General features: G+C 40.4%; 3 protein-coding genes across 3 annotated transcripts; 1 reads left to right on the top strand and 2 right to left on the bottom strand.

Moving 5' to 3' along the window:
* Nucleotides 1-5200, bottom strand: LOC127761969 (AT-hook motif nuclear-localized protein 7-like). Its single transcript, XM_052286305.1, has 5 exons — nt 4449-5200; nt 3385-3452; nt 3143-3274; nt 1248-1409; nt 1-697 (listed from the first exon to the last, which is right to left on the bottom strand). The coding sequence occupies exons 1-5, from the start codon at nt 4927-4929 to the stop codon at nt 374-376; spliced, it is 1167 nt and encodes a 388-aa protein (XP_052142265.1). The 5' UTR covers nt 4930-5200; the 3' UTR covers nt 1-373.
* Nucleotides 5201-9244: 4044 nt separating this feature from the next.
* On the top strand, nt 9245-14230 carry LOC127764076 (3-isopropylmalate dehydratase large subunit, chloroplastic). Its single transcript, XM_052288901.1, has 14 exons — nt 9245-9399; nt 9500-9640; nt 9729-10052; nt 10176-10244; nt 10323-10439; nt 10836-10910; nt 11001-11078; nt 11162-11257; nt 11430-11479; nt 12167-12221; nt 12311-12442; nt 13094-13141; nt 13228-13386; nt 13812-14230. Exons 1-14 carry the CDS (start codon nt 9340-9342, stop codon nt 13950-13952), a joined length of 1545 nt encoding a protein of 514 aa, XP_052144861.1. The 5' UTR covers nt 9245-9339; the 3' UTR covers nt 13953-14230.
* Nucleotides 14231-14719: 489 nt separating this feature from the next.
* Nucleotides 14720-17014, bottom strand: LOC127761712 (protein LPA2). The gene is made up of 4 exons (XM_052286035.1): nt 16871-17014; nt 16282-16831; nt 15580-15733; nt 14720-15268 (listed from the first exon to the last, which is right to left on the bottom strand). Exons 2-3 carry the CDS (start codon nt 16703-16705, stop codon nt 15594-15596), a joined length of 564 nt encoding a protein of 187 aa, XP_052141995.1. The 5' UTR covers nt 16706-16831; nt 16871-17014; the 3' UTR covers nt 14720-15268; nt 15580-15593.
* Nucleotides 17015-19501: the final 2487 nt, after the last annotated feature.

Raw genomic sequence — 19501 nt, 5'->3', positions numbered from 1 at the left:
AAATAAACAATTAAGCATCACAGGTAGGAGTAGAGCCGCTGCCCAGCACCTGCATGCAAGACAAGCACATCATTAGCTCACATGAGCCTAACAGATAGTACCACAAGAGAATTTAATTATATTTCTCCACTGTCCCTGCCTGATCATAATTAAGTACAGATTAATCGGATAAACCAGTCCACGAGGAATGGTGTGATAATTTCTTCCACTAACATTTAACTGCATCACTGATTTAATCATACGGAAGTTGCTGATGATCTGACGATGACTGGACTGATCGATGGTAGTACGAAAATTTTCATCTCTGCACATCCATTTCAGGACCTAATTAACAAACGGCAACACAATGCAACTATATGCAATGCAAGCTTCGTCAGGCTCCGGGGACTGGGACTTTGGCCTCCGACGACGGCGTCTTCGTCCTCGCCGCCTCCGCCGCCGGCGGCGCCGGTGGCGTCCAGTTCTCCACCCTGAACGCCGACGTCGAGTTGGCCTTCGCCGTCGTCGTCGTGGCCGCGGCGGCGCCGGAGCGGTGCTGGCCATGGCTGCCGCTGTAGGAGTCCTCCATGTGGTCGCCGCTGGAGATGGTGAAGCCGATGGCCGGCGGCGGCGGCGGCACCGTCGTGATCTCGATGACGGGCTTCTTGGTGGCGTTCTGGTCCAGCTGGTAGCTCGGCAGGAAGCTTCCTACCACAACCTGATAGAGAACAACAATCAATCGAACTCAATCAGGTTGTTGCCAACAGCAAGCAAAGCAGATGGATGCGTATATGTCATTGTTGAATAATCTGAATATCAAGTACAGCACGTTCTTTTTTTTATATATAATGGATGACGGATTATCGCGGACACTCTTCTCAAGCTTCTAGACGGTACACTTTTCTTAAAAGTTATAAATATCAGTAGTTTTTAGATAACTTTGATAAATCAAACTTATAACTTTTCTATTACTTAATCCATTTGTTTGTGCCCTCAAATAATTGTTATAAACTCAGTTTCGTCTATCATTCATCAACACTTTAGAACACACAATCCATGGAGCTTAAGGTAGCATTCTAAATAGATAATCCACAAATGCAAGCCGATTGATTATAGGAATAAATTAAATATTATATATTTATAAACCTAACAAATAGCTTCAATAATGGAATAGAAGAAAGTTTTTTTTTAAAAAAAACATATTTTTAGAAACATTGGGCAATAGTCCATTACAATAATCCAGTGGATAAGCTGAAAAAAGGGTTCACCTGAACAGGGCTTGCAGCCACAAGGAGGCCGGCAACTCCGCCTCCGATGACACGGCCATCCGTGGCCGCCAACGAGACGCTCATTCCACCGGAGCGGCTTCTCGTTCCACCACTATCAGTTGGCGTGAATGATCCGGATAAGGAGAGCAGCTCAAACCGGCCCTGATTAAATTAAGAGCACATTGATCAGTTAGGAATTTAGAGAGAAGTTTTAATCAAGTTCTTTGATACAAAAATAGACATGGCTATATGCACATCTATGATTAGAAGATCGAAACAGGTCTGCATGATGAAGAGTGGATATGCACACATGTGGTTGAAATGAACATTTCACAAGGATTTGTTTAGTTGATCAGTCATTAGCACGAACAGTATATAAACAGAGGAATTGTACTGAAGAACTGGACTTGAAAAGTTTGTTCGAATAGTACATATGTGCGTGTGTGGAAAAGCTAGGTATTGGAATTATTCCATTGTCAATATATATACATTAGGCACACTTTTTCCACTGTTAGTGCTGACAACGTCCGACTAGATCCATTTGTACATACTATGAAATGCACACATAATTTCCATGTAAGTTCTTCAGGTGGCCTCCTGTTAGTTTCCACCTAATTTCCTTGCATTTTTTAACTTTCATCATGTAGTAAAGTGGAGAAACAAAGATTATTTTGGGTCACGGAGAAGTCCTGATCATGACTATTACTAGACCCATATACTCAAGTCAAATCATGTGAATTGTATTATGACATATAATTTACACCCATTTGATTTTTCAACTACTCATTCGTTCAAAAAAAATTTCAACTACTCTTTTTTTCTCTCTAAGAAAATCATCTGCTCTCAAGGTGGCGGATATTTCCTCCAATTGTAAATCGTATTCTCCTGGGACAAAGTCCTAGAAAGTGGCCATATTTTCCATTGTGCAATTCCACTAGTTGTGGAACTGATGAAGCCCTGGCTGTTCACTGCTTTTACTGTTCGACACTCTCATTAGACTAAAACAAAGCGCTCACTTATACCTTACACTATTCATCATTGCTACCAGTAAGGTTGATATTAATGTTTTTTAATCATGTCTATATTGTTGTGAAGTTTTTTCTGTAACCTAAGCCTTTTCTGGTTTAGGGGCTGCTGTAAAACTTTCTCTCCTTCTTAATGCAAAACTTGGCCGGTTTTCTTTGCCGGCCCGGCGAAAAATGTTTTTTAATCGAAATTGCAGAAAAAAAATATCAATACTGCAAAAAGGAAACTGTGTCTTTACTTATTAATTCACCCTTTAGAAAGTTATAATGTCTCCATAGGAATCTCTTTGGTTGTTTTGGTTCCTTTTTGTGAACTGGTCTGGTTTAAAGCTACAGTTCTTGCCCAGATTAACTGGAGAACTAGGATTAAAGAAAAATCAGTTTTCACACGCTAGAACAGGGATAGTATGCTGAAAACCACATGCCTACAGCTTCTGCTTAGCTTGTTGAAACACATAAAATCCTCTACTTGCATACTCACTATACCAAAACTATTGTGCCACTCAACTTTGACTCCATATCAATCATACGATCAACATTTTATTTTTCAAAATATTTCCTCTACAGTTTTACATGTTGTTTGCAATTCATATTTGCCAGGACCAAAAGTCACATAAGAATATCAAAAAGATGGTTTTAGTGTAAAATGTTTCATTAACAACATGCAAGACCAATGATAATGAACTTGAGAGACCAATATATAATCGTTAAATAGTGTAATATGGCTAGTATAACAAGATTCAATCGATTGTCCTTTTCCAGTTCATAAATTAAATGCGAGTGATATATCTGTTTTGCATATTGTACAAGCAGAGCATGAAAATTTCAAAAAGAAACATGAGTATTAATTTGGAGGTGGAAAGAACAAACCTCGTAAGTCACTGTACCACCTAAAGTATCTTGCTGACGCAATGTAACATTTGAAATCACCCCATTAGCAGACAGAATGCAAATTGCCCTTGGACCTTGTTGGGAGAAAGATATGACCTTCATATTAACATCCTGGCATAACAAAATTAAGTTGGTAACACCATTCAAGCAAATTTAGTAGACCAGGCTATTAACATTGTGAGAGCAAGAAGAGGAAACAGAAAAAATCAGTGACATCTTACCTCTCCAGCAGCAACGTTAATGATATGAGGTGTGAAGTTTGCACCAGAAGCACATGCTACCAATTCACCTGCCCATCAACAGGTTCTCAGCATTGAGAGAAATAAAGTTTTCAGGACATCGTGCACTTCTCATATTTTTTAGCCCTTGTGTTTTTATCAAATATGGAGGCAAAATGTTATCCTTGAACAAATTTCAATTTATTGTAGGCTCATATCTTAATGCGCACATGAACATACAATTACTAGTAACAACTTTGCGCAACTAATGCTTACAAAACAGTAATATTATTTTTGCACATGCACACCTTATCACCTAAGTAACAACTTTATTCAACTAATGCACAAAAAGAGTATTTGCTGTAAAATACACCAGACAAAACTAGATTCAAAATCAGCAGCGTAATGTCATCTCATCCATGGTTATTCTTGCCACCCTAACCAATACTAGTAGATAGGAACAGACTACATCTCATCACAATTCACAACTGAAGGTATTTACACCAAAACGCCTGTTGCAGGTTTTCAGTTCCACACCACCCAACAGAGGTTCTAAGCAGTAAACAGCATGATGAGTTGAAGTTTTATCTACTGTAGTATTGTTTCCCCCTGAAAACTCAAACTAAGGCTTTCTGAATAGTGATACCTACTAGTAACTTGTCTACAAAATTCATCAAGTTATGCATAACTCATAACCTGAAGTCTGAAACCTCAGATAAGACACTCTTAACTCTTTAACCCAACCATGAGTCCATGAGACCATGACAGACAGTAGGCAGAACCAAGGTACTAGTAGCACCTGGTACTACAGGTCCAAGCAGAAACAACCTTAACCTGAAAGCTGCAGGCCTCTTTCAGTTTTCAGTTCACCTACCTAGACTAGATCAGTAGACAGTCCCTGTCTGTCTCTCCTCTAAAAGCCTTGTCTCTCTCACAAGTCACCACCCCAACTAAACTCCAACTAAACAGGCTTATTATCTTTATCCTAAGACGAACCAAAAAAAAGTTGCAGGCCTTTCACCTGAATTTTTCGAAATTACGGCAAAATTTCTCAAAAATTTCCATACCTAGCGGCCCGAGCGGCGTCTGGGTGTGGGTGGCCGGAGACGAGACGACCACCGCGGCGGTGGGCGTGGCGGCCGTCACGGCTACGGACACCGGCGACGCGCGGCTGACGAACCCGACGGGGCGGCCCCTGCCGCGCTTCATGACGGCCCCCACCGCCGCCGCCGGCGTGTACTGCCCCCCGCCGGAGTCGTCCGGCACCGACGCCGAGATCGGGGTCGCCTTCAGCGGCCGGAGCAGGCTCCCGTCCGGCCCGTACTTCCTCGGCCTCCCCCTCTTCCTCTTCCCGTTCCCTCTCCCCGCCGCCGCACCTGCCACGGCGACTGGAACCACCGGCGCTGGCGGCTGATAGGTTGCCGCCGCCGCCGCCGCCACTGCCACCGGCGTCGCCGCCGACTCCGCCTCCGCCTCCGCCTCCGCCTCCGGCTGCGCAGCGGCAGCCGCAGCCGGCGAAGTCGCCGTGGTCTCCGTCGCGGGCTCCATGACAACAACTCCTATCTCTTCCCTTCTCGGCCCGTGACCATCAGAGATCACTCTGCTTCCTAATTCTTCTTCTTCCCGCGAGTGCGATCAAGATCAACCAACCCAGGAAATCCGAATTCGAACCCGAGCTCGAGCCACTGCACCAGAATTCTAACCTGGAGTGCGAACTCAGAGACCACCGGAGAAGTTCTCCGGCGAGGAATTCAAGAACAGGGGAGGGAGAAGGAGAAGAAGAGAGGGAGGATGGAGATGGGAAATGCAAGATAGGAAATAAAAGGGATCGATTTGGGTTTAATTTAATTTAAACAACTGGAAAAATTGGCAAATGGGTGGAATTTTTAAGAGTTTTTGGTTTGTTTGGTTTGGTGATTGCTTTAAATTAATGGCATTTTTTAAGAGGCGAAATAATGGTGGGGCTTATTGTTTAATCCTTTTCTTGTTTTGTTTTGTGTAGGGGAGGTTTTTTATTCTAGGTGGTGCTAATTTCGAAATATGCGGTGTGACATGGAACTTGTTTATGGTTTTTTTTATGGTTTTGTGGCCAAGTCCCTATTAAGTATATAAATTAATTTTGTAATGTTTGAATTCTTCTTGCAATTAATGTACCTATGTCTGCAAGGCTTGTTGGTATATATAGACTCTGTCAAACACAGTTTTTTTCCCCATAATATTACGCATGTTTTTTGTATAGTTTTGTTACAAAGATTTTACTATGCATATTTGGCTATCGATATTTCAAAATATTTTCAGAAAGCAATTAAAATTAAAATCCACAATATGGCATATAAGTACTTTGTGATATATTCGTTGTACATGGTCAAAATGCTACATGGGATGTGTCTACTCAAATTATAAACCTGTAACGTAAAAAAGTTGTAACATCCGGAAAAGACGGTATGAGAAAAATAGCGTACGCGTCTGTTTGAGATGAAATATTTGATCATCAATAATAACCATATTTAGAAGCAATTAACACATTGCTTGCTTTAGAAAAAAATGTAAATTGTTTATATGTTAGTAAATAAGGATATTCGTAAATCATTTTCCTAAGAGGAATGTACTCTAAATTACCTCTCAAAAACATTACTAGTAAAATTGTTTAAATGTATATTTGGACATGGCTGATGTAATAGCAGACGTACATGTAGTTAATTTCTTCTTTTAATTCCTTTTATATATTAAACCTAACTCAATATAATATGGATCAGAAAAAAAAATTTGAATCCTAATTCTCAGCAGTCGTCATGCCAGGCCTTCCTGAAATTGCAGAGTATTCAGGTGTCTTTTTACAAAAGAGTATTTTATATTGTTATTTCTTTTTCGAAGGCAATTTTTCTAATCTCCTTCACGATGGAGGCATTAAGAAATGAGCCCAAAGGAAAGACGTGGAAAGCAAAAGTATGACTTTAAAGTTTTAAACTAAAAATGTACAAATTTTCTATTGAAATTTAATCAGTGGAAAAGGGCCTCTTGCCCACTATTGACTACTTCTTGTCAGAACTAAAAAATATGAAACGATTTGTTATATAGCTGTAGAAAATTAACCATGATCTTATGAGGTAACTACGCACTTACCCGTCCATAGTATAACAAAAAAAAATATGTCTCACAAAACGATAATATTCTCAGATGATAAACATTACAGACATAGTTAACATTATTTCGTTTTCATATTCAGTTTCGACCATGTTATCAACTGGCTAAAGTCAAGTACTACTCGGTTTTGACCATTAAATATACCATTGTGGCAGTTGGATATGATGATCTATATTATTATTTTGATTAGCCTAGATCGATGATAACACCTTGTAATAAATACTCTATATAATTCAGCTTTGCACAAGAAAGGTCAGTACATGACAAACCAGCTTTAGCACAAGTGGTAAGCCATTACATGATACCACAAGTGAATAACCGTATTTCAACCACTTTTTAAATATAAGATAAAGGGACCATGATTCAATTCTCACACAAAACTTTCAACTGTTCTACCCTAATCAACTCCAGTGGTCTCAGAAAGGAGGCGGATTAAGCTGAAGAAAACTACTAATGCCGTTGTATCAGGTGCTTTGTCTGCAGAACACTGACCAATGCATTCATACAGAAGGAAAAGGAGAGTAATGAGTCAACCCCAAGTCAACTCAGAGCAAGACTCCCCGTGAGAATTTATTCTTGTATTGAGGTGGAATTTTAGTCCTGTACACTGAGGAAAATCCTAGGATTTGTGCAAGAACTATAGCATTTCATTTAAATTTCTACTAATTTCTATCAAAGGTTTGAAACAAACATGCCGTGCATGATGTCTTGACAAAAAAATATAAAAAGGAATTCAGCAAATTAAGTTCGCAGCACACTCTTTCAAGGAATAAATCAAATGAAAAAACTGTAATAATTGAGTTGTATTTTAACCACAAAATACGTGACCAATTTAGTCTACCATATTATGTATATTTAAATATACTCTCCAATGCGTATATGCCTTATTAATTTATAATTTATCTGGGAAGAGTGTAGAAGCACTTACTTATAATATAACTACGATTTCCAAAGTGTTCACATGCATTTGGGGCCATTTTATTGTGGCTATATTATATTATTTAGCACACAATAAGATATATCGTAGTTATGGAGACATAATTTGACTGAATTAGTTTTTTATTTGGGGGCACATTTTGACTTATATGATATGGTATATAGGACAAAGTGCAGCCCGCTGTTTTTAAAAGAATTATGGATATGTGCGATCTAGCGCAACAATATACAATACAACTTTAGTTGGTGTGATGTAGTATTAACGGTATTAAAATATTTTACGATGGTAATTATATTGATTGCGTGGTATTGTCGCCATGATGATAAGTTTAGAGATGTGATCCGTCCAAATCGGCCTCTAAATCTAATGTTTTTTATTTGATCACTTTAAATTACCTCTCCTTTAAAGTTTAGTTGTTATTTTCCTACTACTAACAGCTAGTACTTTAAGGAGAGAGATGTAGGATATGCATAAAGTCTATCTCAAGAATATGCATGAAGTAATCTAACTAATATATTTGTGCAAATACAGTAATATTTCTATAGGGTATTTTTTAGAAATAAAGAACAAGAAAATTTTATACACCATTTTATCTCCAACCTCTGCCTATTCGACATGTAGAGTTGTTTGGTGTCAGCTTCTGTAACAAGTTATTCCATCACCAGATGTTTATTATGAAAAACATTAAAAGCTTGTACGAAGGAAGAACGTTGTACTACTTCCTTCTTATTTTTACTGACACTTTTGGCCATACACACAAAAACTAGAAATTATAAACGTCCGTACTTTGCTACAAATAAAACATATATTAGTAGTATACTATTATCTAAAATATTTTTTTTATGAAATGTGGTACTTAGTGTTTTGCTATTCGGAATATTCACCTTGATATTACTTCATATTTGGTTACCCATTTATATGAAAAAGTTCAAGGAGTAATTTTTAAAACTACAATAAGAATAGGTGGGTGGCAGAGTCACCGCCACCACCACTATTTTCTTTGAAGTAGTACAGACTACTATTTAGTTCTAGGATATTATTTAAGTTATAAGATATTTTGATTTTGGTTAAAGTCAAACTGCTTCTAGTTTGACTAAGTTTTTGACAAATATAATAATATTTATAATACGAAATTAGTTTCATTAAATCAATAATTGAATATATTTTCATAATAAATTTGTCATGAGTTGAAAATGTTATTATTTTTTCTACAAACTTAGTTAAATTTAAAACAATTTGTCTTTGACCAAAGTCAAAAACGGAGGTAGTAGCAGTTTTGGTAGCAAGTGGGTGAGCATGTTATAAACGAACTTTAGTGGATATAATATAATTTATCATAGGGGTAAAACCGAAAGTATTTCGTGCAATGTCAAGTATTTGTAAACAACTTTTCAGTAAAAATATGTCAATTATCATAGGGTTAAATTGAAAACTACGAATTCAGGATTTTTTTAAATCTAATTTGATGACCTTGCATTATATATTCCCTTTTTTTGAGGGGACATGGGCTTGTCATTTGATCACACAAAGTGGCCTCTTAGAAGATTCCATTGGCGCCTCGCGATAGCCCATAAAGAAGGCCTTGAATGAAGCCCAGTTCCTCTGTTCATACCGACATACGGATCGATGCAAGAAAAAAAAAGGTCGAATTGGCCACAAAAAAGCCGACTCACCGCCGTCCGATCTCAATCCAACGGTTGAGATCGCACACGTCACCTCCCACACGCGGCACTGTGGCCGGGTGGCTCGCCTTTCCCACGCGCGACGCGACACACACACACGACGCCACAATACAATCCCCGTGCCTCCCTTGACCTCACACCCCACAGGTGTTCGCCATTTCGCCGCCCCCACCACCGCGCGCCGCCGCCGCCGCCATGGCCTCCATCTCCGCCGCCTCCCCCGTCGCTGGGAAGGCTGCCGCCTTCGCCCACAAGGTTCGCCCCACTCCCCTCTACCTCTCTGGTATCCGTCTTCCCCACCCAAGCGGTTCGCGATGCTAACCCCCTTGCCCTTGCTTGCTGGTGTTTGTCGCAGAACGAGCTCGCCGCCGCCGCCGTGGCGCCGTCGCAGCAGCAGCTGCAGCGGAGGGTGAGTGGGAGGAGGGCGCGTTCGGGGAGGGTCCGCGCCGTCGCCACGCCCGCCCGCGCCCCCCGCGCCCCGTCCTCCACTGGCTCGGTACGGCTTCTCGACCCAGGCTAGGCTGCTATTCTCGATGTGATTCTCGTGCGGATGCGGATGAGGATGGGACTCTTTGCGGTTTCAGGTGAAGAGCGCCATGACGATGACGGAGAAGATCCTGGCGAGGGCGTCGGAGCGCGCCAGCTTGGAGCCCGGGGAGAACGTGTGGGTGGACGTCGACGTGCTGATGACGCACGACGTCTGCGGCCCTGGCACCATCGGGATCTTCAAGCGGGAGTTCGGGGAGGACGCCAAGGTTTGGGACCGAGAGAAGGTGGTCATCATCCCGGACCACTACATCTTCACCAGCGATGAGCGAGCAAACCGAAATGTTGATATCCTCAGGGATTTCTGTATGGAGCAGAACATCAAGTACTTCTATGACATCAAGGACCTGAGCAATTTCAAAGTATGCCGATCCATTTTCATTATCTTTTCTCCAATTGATAGCTTGTTTGTTTTGTATCAAACCTGTTTTCATGTTCATTTTGAAGAAATTTTTTAAATAAACTGCAATTTGTGTTGTTTGCAGGCAAATCCAGACTACAAGGGTGTTTGCCACGTTGCTCTTGCTCAAGAGGGTCATTGCAGACCAGGCGAGGTATTTCCAGTGAATGTGCTAATGCAGGAATCTGGTGGTTTCATAGGACAGGATTAACCTGCTCCAGTTGTTGTCTAGGTTCTCCTTGGTACTGATTCTCATACATGCAATGCTGGAGCCTTTGGCCAATTTGCAACTGGAATTGGAAACACTGATGCTGGTTTTGTGATGGGCACTGGGAAGGCTCTTCTTAAGGTATGTAGAAAGTTCTGATTACTCCTTCAAATATCAGCCTTGATAGTAAAAAGTGGTTCAGATATTGGTTAGTGAGTTCATCTGAATGATGTGTCAGTTCTATGTATGTTAATGTAATAATGGCATTGTAGCAAGCTGCATGCTTTTGACCACTATAAATCAGAACTCAAGATAGATTTCTGAGTGCTGACAGTAGAATTTTTTTTATTCTGATGTACATACCGCGCCATCTGAATATTATTTCATCCAAACGTAGCATGGTAGACATATGGGATGTATCATGTCAATAGCACTATCCATAGGATAGTTACATTTATAATAGGAACTCTAGGATTCTTTTTGTTCCTTATATTTTATTTAAATATTCTTAATGTGATCTATCAAAATTATTTTCAGGTGCCTCCAACTATCAGGTTTGTATTAGATGGAGAAATGCCACCTTATTTACTTGCAAAGGATCTGATTTTACAAGTAAGACTACAAAATACTTGTATATTTTTCTGTACTTATCTTTCTGCCAGCATTTTCTAATAGCTCATCCTCAATAATTGCTAATTGCAGATTATTGGTGAGATTTCTGTATCTGGCGCAACATACAAATCCATGGAGTTTGTTGGATCAACTGTGGAAAGTCTAAATGTATGCTCCGTGCTCATAACTAGATTGATCAATTATTTTCATCTTTCATGGCTTTTAACCTAATATTTCCGCAAACTTGGTAGATGGAAGAGCGAATGACACTGTGCAACATGGTTATTGAAGCTGGTGGCAAGAATGGTGTTGTGCCTGCCGATCAAACTACATTTAACTATCTTGAGGTACTTTAATGGCCTTTAAAATGCTTGGTAATAAAATGAGCGATATTTTTATGCAAATAAAACAACCCAACATCCTTAAGCTTCGAATAAGAAGAAATATTTACAAGAACAAATTTCTAACTTTTACATAATGATAATTATGACTCCATATCGGTCATCCTGGTAACTGCAGGGCAAGACATCAGTTGAATACGAGCCTGTCTATAGTGATGCTCAGGCCAGGTGATTATTGCCTATACCTTCTCTTTTCCTTTTGACTATTCAATACTTCGATATGCGCATTTTCTAGAGTTTTTTGTAATACAGAGCACCATTTTTTGCTGTATATTAATCACTTTCAAACTTCATAAATAAAATGCTGCATGCCGATCATTCAGCTAGTCTATTCCTACCGTACACATCTTCATGATATTATTTATCAATACTGCTATTTGCTGGTTTTGCACTGAAGGCATATCATGGTAATGAAATCTAACTGATTGCACTGGAGATTAGCAAGGCTCTCAAGTATCAGATCGTGTTGCTTCAATCATGTAGAAATATTATAGCTAAATTTGGATATTGAGTACTTGAACTGAAAAGAAGAATGTCATATTGCTATATGTAGGGAGAGAAATAATTATGAAGGTAACTGGTTCTTTGTTTTCTTTGTCGTCTTTAGCTTATCACAATGATGTAGAGCCTACTAGGTGATAACTTGTGACACTAGGTTGTCCTTGTGCAATTATACACTTCTTTTAGATGAATTATACTCTATTTTTTCCTGTATGGTTAGTTGATCTATAAGCTTATGTAGATAAACTGTGGTCCGTTTGTGTCATGTTTTGAATAGTTAAATTGAAACCGCATAAGCATAAGCTGTTGATGTCTCTCTCTCTCTTATACTTGATTTCACTACATTTTTTTCAGATTTGTTAGTGACTACCGGTTTGATGTATCCAAATTGGAGCCAGTTGTTGCCAAGGTTTGTTCATATAGTTACTGTTATCTTTTGCAATCTCATCAATTTCATTATACAAAAGAGTCAAAGCTGTTATTTTGGTGGACCTGCAGCCACATTCACCTGACAACCGTGCTCTAGCAAGAGAGTGCAAAGATGTCAAGATTGACCGGGTCTATATCGGTTCTTGTACTGGAGGTAAAACTGAGGACTTCTTTGCTGCTGCGAAGGTGTTCTTAGCTTCGGTAAGAGGCTTGAATCTTGTGGCTTGGTGACATATGACCCAAGTCATTTTGTTTATTTAGTACTATGAGATACTCATTATGTTTTAGAACTTAAGAGGAGGATAATGCCAATGGTTTGTGCTCGTATCCATTTGTTACTATCTAGGGTTGTTAGGTTCTGACTCAAAGAGTGTTGATATGGACCAGGCTTCAGTTGACCTCATTGGTCCCTTGTACATGAGCAGCTGAAATCAATGCAGAAAGGGAATATTGGTTTAAATAGGCACATCTAGAATATTTTAAACATTGAATGCTGAAAGGGTTAATGTGCTACGGTATTATATGATCAAATCGGGTTGGGTTTTGATTGGAATTCAATATGTTGAGTTGTTCTGAGGAAGTTTGTGTGTTTATAGGAGATGGTTAGGTTAATTTCTGCTAATCAGTTATGATTATAATGATCTAGCATCCGCCTTACTGTGATAGACATCCAGCTTGATTGACTCAGTAACTGCAAATTATAGCCAGCACTATTTGTTGAAGCATATTGATCCATCCTGTTTATTTAAATCAATTTCTCTATATACAAACTTAAATATCATGTTACAGTAATTCTCAAGTCATACTACTCCATGGCTGCTTGACTTACTAAAATTGCTTTCATTAATGCAGGGGAAGAAGGTTAAAGTTCCCACTTTTCTCGTTCCGGCGACACAAAAGGTGATAAATGCAGCAAACAGCAAACACATACTGAAATGATCATCCTGTGGTTTCGATTTAATAATAAGAATGTTAAATCTATGTAGGTGTGGATGGACATTTATAGCATCCCTGTACCAGGAGCCGGTGGCAAAACTTGCTCACAGATATTTGAGGAGGCTGGTTGTGATACACCAGCTAGCCCTAGTTGCGGTGCTTGTTTGGGTGGTCCTCGTGATACATATGCTCGCATGAATGAACCTATGGTAAGTGCCTCCAAATATTTCAGTAAAACAGGAAATGTTGTTTCGTATGAACTTTATCAACATAGTAGAATTTATAGATGTCTTCCTTGAAAGATAAGGTATCATGAACCGTCACCCTGGACGAATTTTGTTCTCTATTTAAAGGGACAACAAAAATCTGAATTACTTTCACATTATTGGTGGCTGGCTACGATATTAATTACTAGTTGGGTAATCATAGGTGCTAGTCCAAATTAAAGCCGTTGTTTTTGGGAATAACTATGGTAGACCTATAATCAGTAAAGGAAAATGCTCCCTTAGTAGACCATTTTGTGATGAAAAGAAGTCCTTAATGCAAAGGGAATTGCAAGTGTTCTCCAAATTATATCCTGTTGATGCGAGTGGTTTTGTTGATTAACTGATTTCAAAAACGTATTTGGGTGCAGGTGTGTGTGTCGACGACGAACAGGAATTTCCCCGGCAGGATGGGGCACAAGGAAGGGCAGATCTACCTGGCTTCGCCGTTCACCGCGGCGGCTTCAGCCCTCACCGGATACGTCACTGACCCCAGGGACTTCCTGATGTAAACAGTTAAAACACAAAAGGAGTTGGATGCTCAGAGCCATTGGCGTCTTGTACTACTGTACAACGGCTGTTTTTTCTTGTTCAATTTCAGGTGTAGTGTAGGTTTGTCCCCTTGGGTAATAATAACCAATAAGTTATTTTCCTTTCCTTCTATTTCCTAATTGTGTACTGGGATATTATATATTTGGTGGACATGATTTTGCTTGTGGACAGAGCGTGTTATAGCAATTTACAGAATTGTGTACTACTATCAGTGAACAATAGGGTGATGCTACACAAATTTTGGTCTTCGTATGAACTGTGTCGAGGCACATTTTTTAGATCGATCAGTAGCCAGAGTGGCAGAAGTAGGCTAGGCCAGACTTCTACCTGCTTGCTAGTTTATTTTTCACATGGTAATATAATTTTTGAAAGGAAAAAAAAAAACTAGAAATGGGATAAGCAGAAAAAAGAAACCGACTTCTTGCGCGTCCGGACGGAGATCACCTCCGGCCAGTTCTTGTTGGGCCAGAACGGTATCGCGTTGTTGGGCCGGAACGGGAACGAGGCATAGGTGCGGCCCGTTTGGGTAAAAAGACGAACCCACTGCCATGTGGGCTCACACAAGAGTAGGACCCACCTGCAGTGGCCTCCGTCACAAGTGCGCATCGGCCTCGATCGCGCGGCGGCCGATCGCCGGAGCTCCGCCGCGCTGCACCACCTCGTTCGTCCTCCGCATCCTTCGATCTCCTCCTTGCCCACCTGCCCTGCTGACTCATGTCAAAACCTGAACCACTTCAATTACAAAATTATTATTCAAACCAAACGATCGCGTTTCATTTCATTAACAAAATAGCACAATACAAATTTATTGACTTGCACGCTGAACAAACCCCAGGAGTTAGATGACCTGAACAACAATAACAAGTCAAGAAGTACAAGAGAACTAGCTAGAGACGAACTAGACACTGATGACAGACAGGGAGTTCCAGAGCTCGTAGCTTCCCCAGCCGCTGATTTGTGTGATGCCTCATACAATAGGGTACAACTTCTCTGCACCTGCTTGCTTCAAGAAACTGAATTTATCAATGATCCTCTTGTCTTGACCACGATATGCATGGTCTGCGAAATCATGTCGGGAAACTCTAGATTTGAGTTTTTTTTTCCATTTGCCTATGATTGCACAATTTGTAATTTGCACAGTCGCACTGCAATTTGCGCAAAGCCTCTGACTGGTGTCTTGTGCAGCTACGATGGTAATAGTCAATACTCTAACCATGGCAAATATGAACCATTTACTCTCTAATCGTGTTTCAACCCGCCTCATTCTTTTACTCACCTGCAAATAAATTGGGGTATGTGACGGTTAGACAATATGTTCCCTTCCAAATCTACATTGAAATGAAAATATGGCCAATCTATGGTAAGGTAAAAGGAGAAGAAATGAAAATACGATATTGCAGAAAAAAAAGGTTTTAGATTCCAAAGATCATAAGAACAGAGATGGCAATATGGCATTGATGTGAAAGAGGCATATACAGAACTAGCAGTCAGATATATGATTGCTGGAGGCAGTGAGCCTATGATAAAAAAAACTTTTGGGAGAACTATAGGGCCAAAATTCAGAAGATGAATATATTTGAGTCCAACCTTTGTGCAGCCATCTAGCTATTGCTTTTCTCGCCTTCGAAGTACTTGAAGACGCCATATCCGACCGTACCGCCCAAAAACAATATTACCGTAGGAGTAAACGATGGATAAAGGAACTTCACGAAAAAGCTGTCCCATTCTTCTGGCAGGAAACCTGCATAACATTATGATATAAGGCTCAAAGTCTCAAAGATCACTAAGCTCCACAGTTCTAAAGCACTAAATTTCAGATTATCCTCAGTAAATAGTTAGGTCACTTCATTATCTTTTTTAAAAAAAGTTAGGTCACTTGTTGATAACTACTCCAACTCTGTTATAATAACACATAATAAATCTGGTGCTACTTAAAATTCTTATTTAGAGCAAGTAAAGCTACATTCACTTTGTTTCGTGTACCATCATTATCATGTCACACTTCAGTTCAGATGATTACACCAACATATCATGATAGGAATGGAAAACGCATATACTAGTTCAGAAAATGTGACGATTCCTCCATCACTGATCACCACATTCAGCATTTCCACTAGAAAGGTGTGGTCATTTACTGAATGATTACTTACTGAAACGCGATTTCTTTTCTGTTCAGACATTCAGTGTTAATTACAGACTAGTGTTGTTCAGTTAAGTTGAACCACTAAAATTGTAAGCAGAGGATAATATATTAATTGAAAAAAAATAAATAAAACTAAGCTTCGTTACCGGAGGCGGCGAGCGCGAGGCCCTCGGCGAGGATGATCAAGCCGAGCCCCAGCCATGCGAGGAGGAAGGCGTTCTCGTTGGCCTGCCGCTGCCGCCGCTCCTCCTCCGTCGGCCCCTTCCCGCCGCCGCCGCCGCCGGGGGTGAACCCCGGCTCCGGCTGCTGGAACACCGACGCGCTCCCAGCCGGCGCGCGGCGTATCACCGAGGGCGGCGGCTCCAGCGCCTTCTCCTTCCCCTTGCCGCCTCCACCGTCGCTGGCTTCCCCCTTGTTCCCAGCGCCCTTGGACTTCCTCGCCTTCTTCTTGCTCCCCGACCCGGAGGAGGAGGCCGCCGCGAATGCGCGGAAGAGGCGGAGGGGGCGGGGCCCTGCTCCTAGGCTGCCCGGGTAGGCGAGGAAGGCGGCGGAGGAGCATGCTGCTGCCATGGCCACGGCGGCGGCGATGGCTTTTGCGGTTTCTGCGGCGGCGACGGCGCGGCTTATCTCGGAGGCTGAGTCAGTTGAGGATGTCTCAGTTAGTTGGGGTTAGTGTGTATGACTAGTGGGGACCACCTGTCAGCTGGGCTAGTGTGTATGACTAGTGGGGACCACCTGTCAGAAGGCCAGTTGCCGGCAGCATCCACAGAATTTCAGATGGTGAGAAACCGGAAGCAAACGCTGAAGCTCGCGAGGTGGTCGGCCATGGCGGCGCCTGTTGGTTGCTTTGCTTCCCTGACGACGCGGACGATCCCATTCTCGTTCAGTGGCATGATGCAAGGCCCTCGGATCTGGCCTAGGCTGGAGAAGCGTTGGCCTAGAGTTTTTGACAACCTAAGGGGGTGTTTCCCCATAAGAGCAAGTTTAACTAGAGCCAACTACTAGCTCTAATTTATCTATAGTCGATCTAATAGCTAATTCATACAATAATGTTTACTATACTATTAACATATGGTCCCACCTGTCATATACACATTGCGTCTTGGAGTCTGTGCTGCAGCTGGCTACAGATCTTTAGCCCGCTGCTCTTCACTCTAATCTTTTATTTCATTAAAATATATTTATGGTTGGCTAATAGCCCGCATTGTACCTGCTCTAAGGCTGGGCCTATCCATCCGGCACGAAAAATGAAACAGCTTATTATCATATAATTAATTAAGTATTAACTAAAACTAATTAAAAAATATATTAATATAATTTTTTTAAGCGACTTTCCTATAAAATTTTTTTTACAAAAGTAACCAGCATTTTCGTTCAATAAAAAGACGAGATTCAGAAATGTGATTTCTGAAGAACAGATTCAGAAATTCAGAAATGTGATGAAGAGTTGATTCGGGGTGTGTTTTCTTTTCAGTTTATTTGAAAGTTTTACTCATAGATTATTTTGTAATCATTAGTAAGATGGTTCATTTATGATATTTATAAGCGAAACGATGAGCCAGGACTCCATTTCAGAATTAGGTTGGTTTGTACACCGGGCGCATCTATTCTCTACTCTTACTCAGTAAAGTGCATCGTTTGAAAAACAAAAACATTTAGTAAAGTGCAATTTATTTTTCTGAAGATTCACGTATGATTGATTTGTCCTACCTGCGGCGTATACAGCTTCAGTTCTTAACTTCTTATCTGGAGTATGATCCAGATCGATCACTAATTGGGCTCTGGCAAGGATGGGCATTGGATTGGACATCAGTCATAGTTCAAAGATCATGTGCTGGAGTTGTCTATAGCTGTGCATTTTCTGCATGCTGTGATTCTATCCCAACCAACAAATTAATATGCTTAAATAGGCGGTCTTTTATAGGCGAGAGGTTTCTTGATTTCCAAAAGGAAGTACATACGTGTATCACTGAACTCTCGCTCAAGTATATGATATGCATGGCCAGCAAACAATTGGTGGGTGGTTGGTGTGCAAATATAGACAACAATTAGAGCAGTCACAGTAGCATATTACTCCCTCCGTTTCAAAATGTTTGACACCGTTAACTTTTTAGCACGTGTTTGACTGTTCGTCTTATTAAAAAAATTTGTGAAATATGTAAAACTATATGTGTACATGAAAGTATATTTAACAATGAATCAAATGATATGAAAAGAATAAATAATTACTTAAATTTTTTAAATAAGACGAATGGTCAAACACGTACTAAAAAGTCAATGGTGTCAAACATTTTGAAACGGAGGGAGTATTAGCCAGCTATAAGCATATTTTAATGAGATAAAAGATTAGAGAGAAGATCAGCGAGCTATAGATCTGTAGCCAGCTGCAGTACGGACTCTAAGACGTAATGTGTGTATGATAGCTGGGACCATATATGAATAGTATAGTAAGTAACTATTGTATGAATTGGCTATTAAATTGGCTATAGATGAATTGAAGTTAGCAGTGGGCTATAATATTAAACTTGCTCTTAAGCCGCATCGTCGCGTATGCTAGTACTAATTAATTATTACCTTGTGAATCACATGATTAAGTGGTCTCAATTATGGGCAACGTCGATAAAGAGATGATGAATGCTAGTGATCAGCTGGGCTAAACTGCATTGGAGATCTAGCTTATCAATATTTGTTATCCAATCTAGAAGGATGTAGGTGGTAGTGTTGCAGCTTGAGCTAGCTGCTCTTTTGGTGCTCATAGCTTAATCACTTTCATATTGCAAACGTTTAGCACACTCAAGGGCTAACTAATTAGGATAATTAACACGCAGCTTTAGGTAGCCCAGCCAGCTAGCTAAGCTGTCCCTTCACATGAGACATGCATATGGGTTGTTGCATGCGAAAATTAACAGATAAATAATGGAGGATTTAGCTCTTTTTCTGCAGGTGACACTTGACACGCATGCATGTACTACAATTTAGCATCATCAGCAGATCAGAGAATGGGGCCAAACTCCCCCACTTATCCAGATTGCTGGCACCACAATGAAGGACGAACTAGATGTAGATAGATAGGGTTATCTGCTCAGCATGCATGCATGATGCGTACACACACCATGGAAACTGAAAGAATCATATGCATTGAAGAATTCTTAACATAAAAATGAAACTTGTAGGTTGAAGAATGGAAGAATAGGGTTGTATCACTCATTCACTCACTTATAAGGCATTTAGAATGGATTAATACGACAGGGCTTTTAAATATGGTGTGATTTTCTTTAAAGCTTTATTGATACGAATTTATTAAAAAGCATTAACATTCATTTTTAAAAATTATAATAGTTAATGTGTTCGCCTATACCATTAATA

Source organism: Oryza glaberrima, chromosome 2 (genome assembly GCF_000147395.1).
Source record: "Oryza glaberrima chromosome 2, OglaRS2, whole genome shotgun sequence".
Taxonomy (NCBI): Eukaryota; Viridiplantae; Streptophyta; class Magnoliopsida; order Poales; family Poaceae; genus Oryza; species Oryza glaberrima.
The sequence above is the reverse complement of the archived record's forward strand: the minus strand, read 5'-3'. Positions and strand labels throughout refer to the sequence as shown.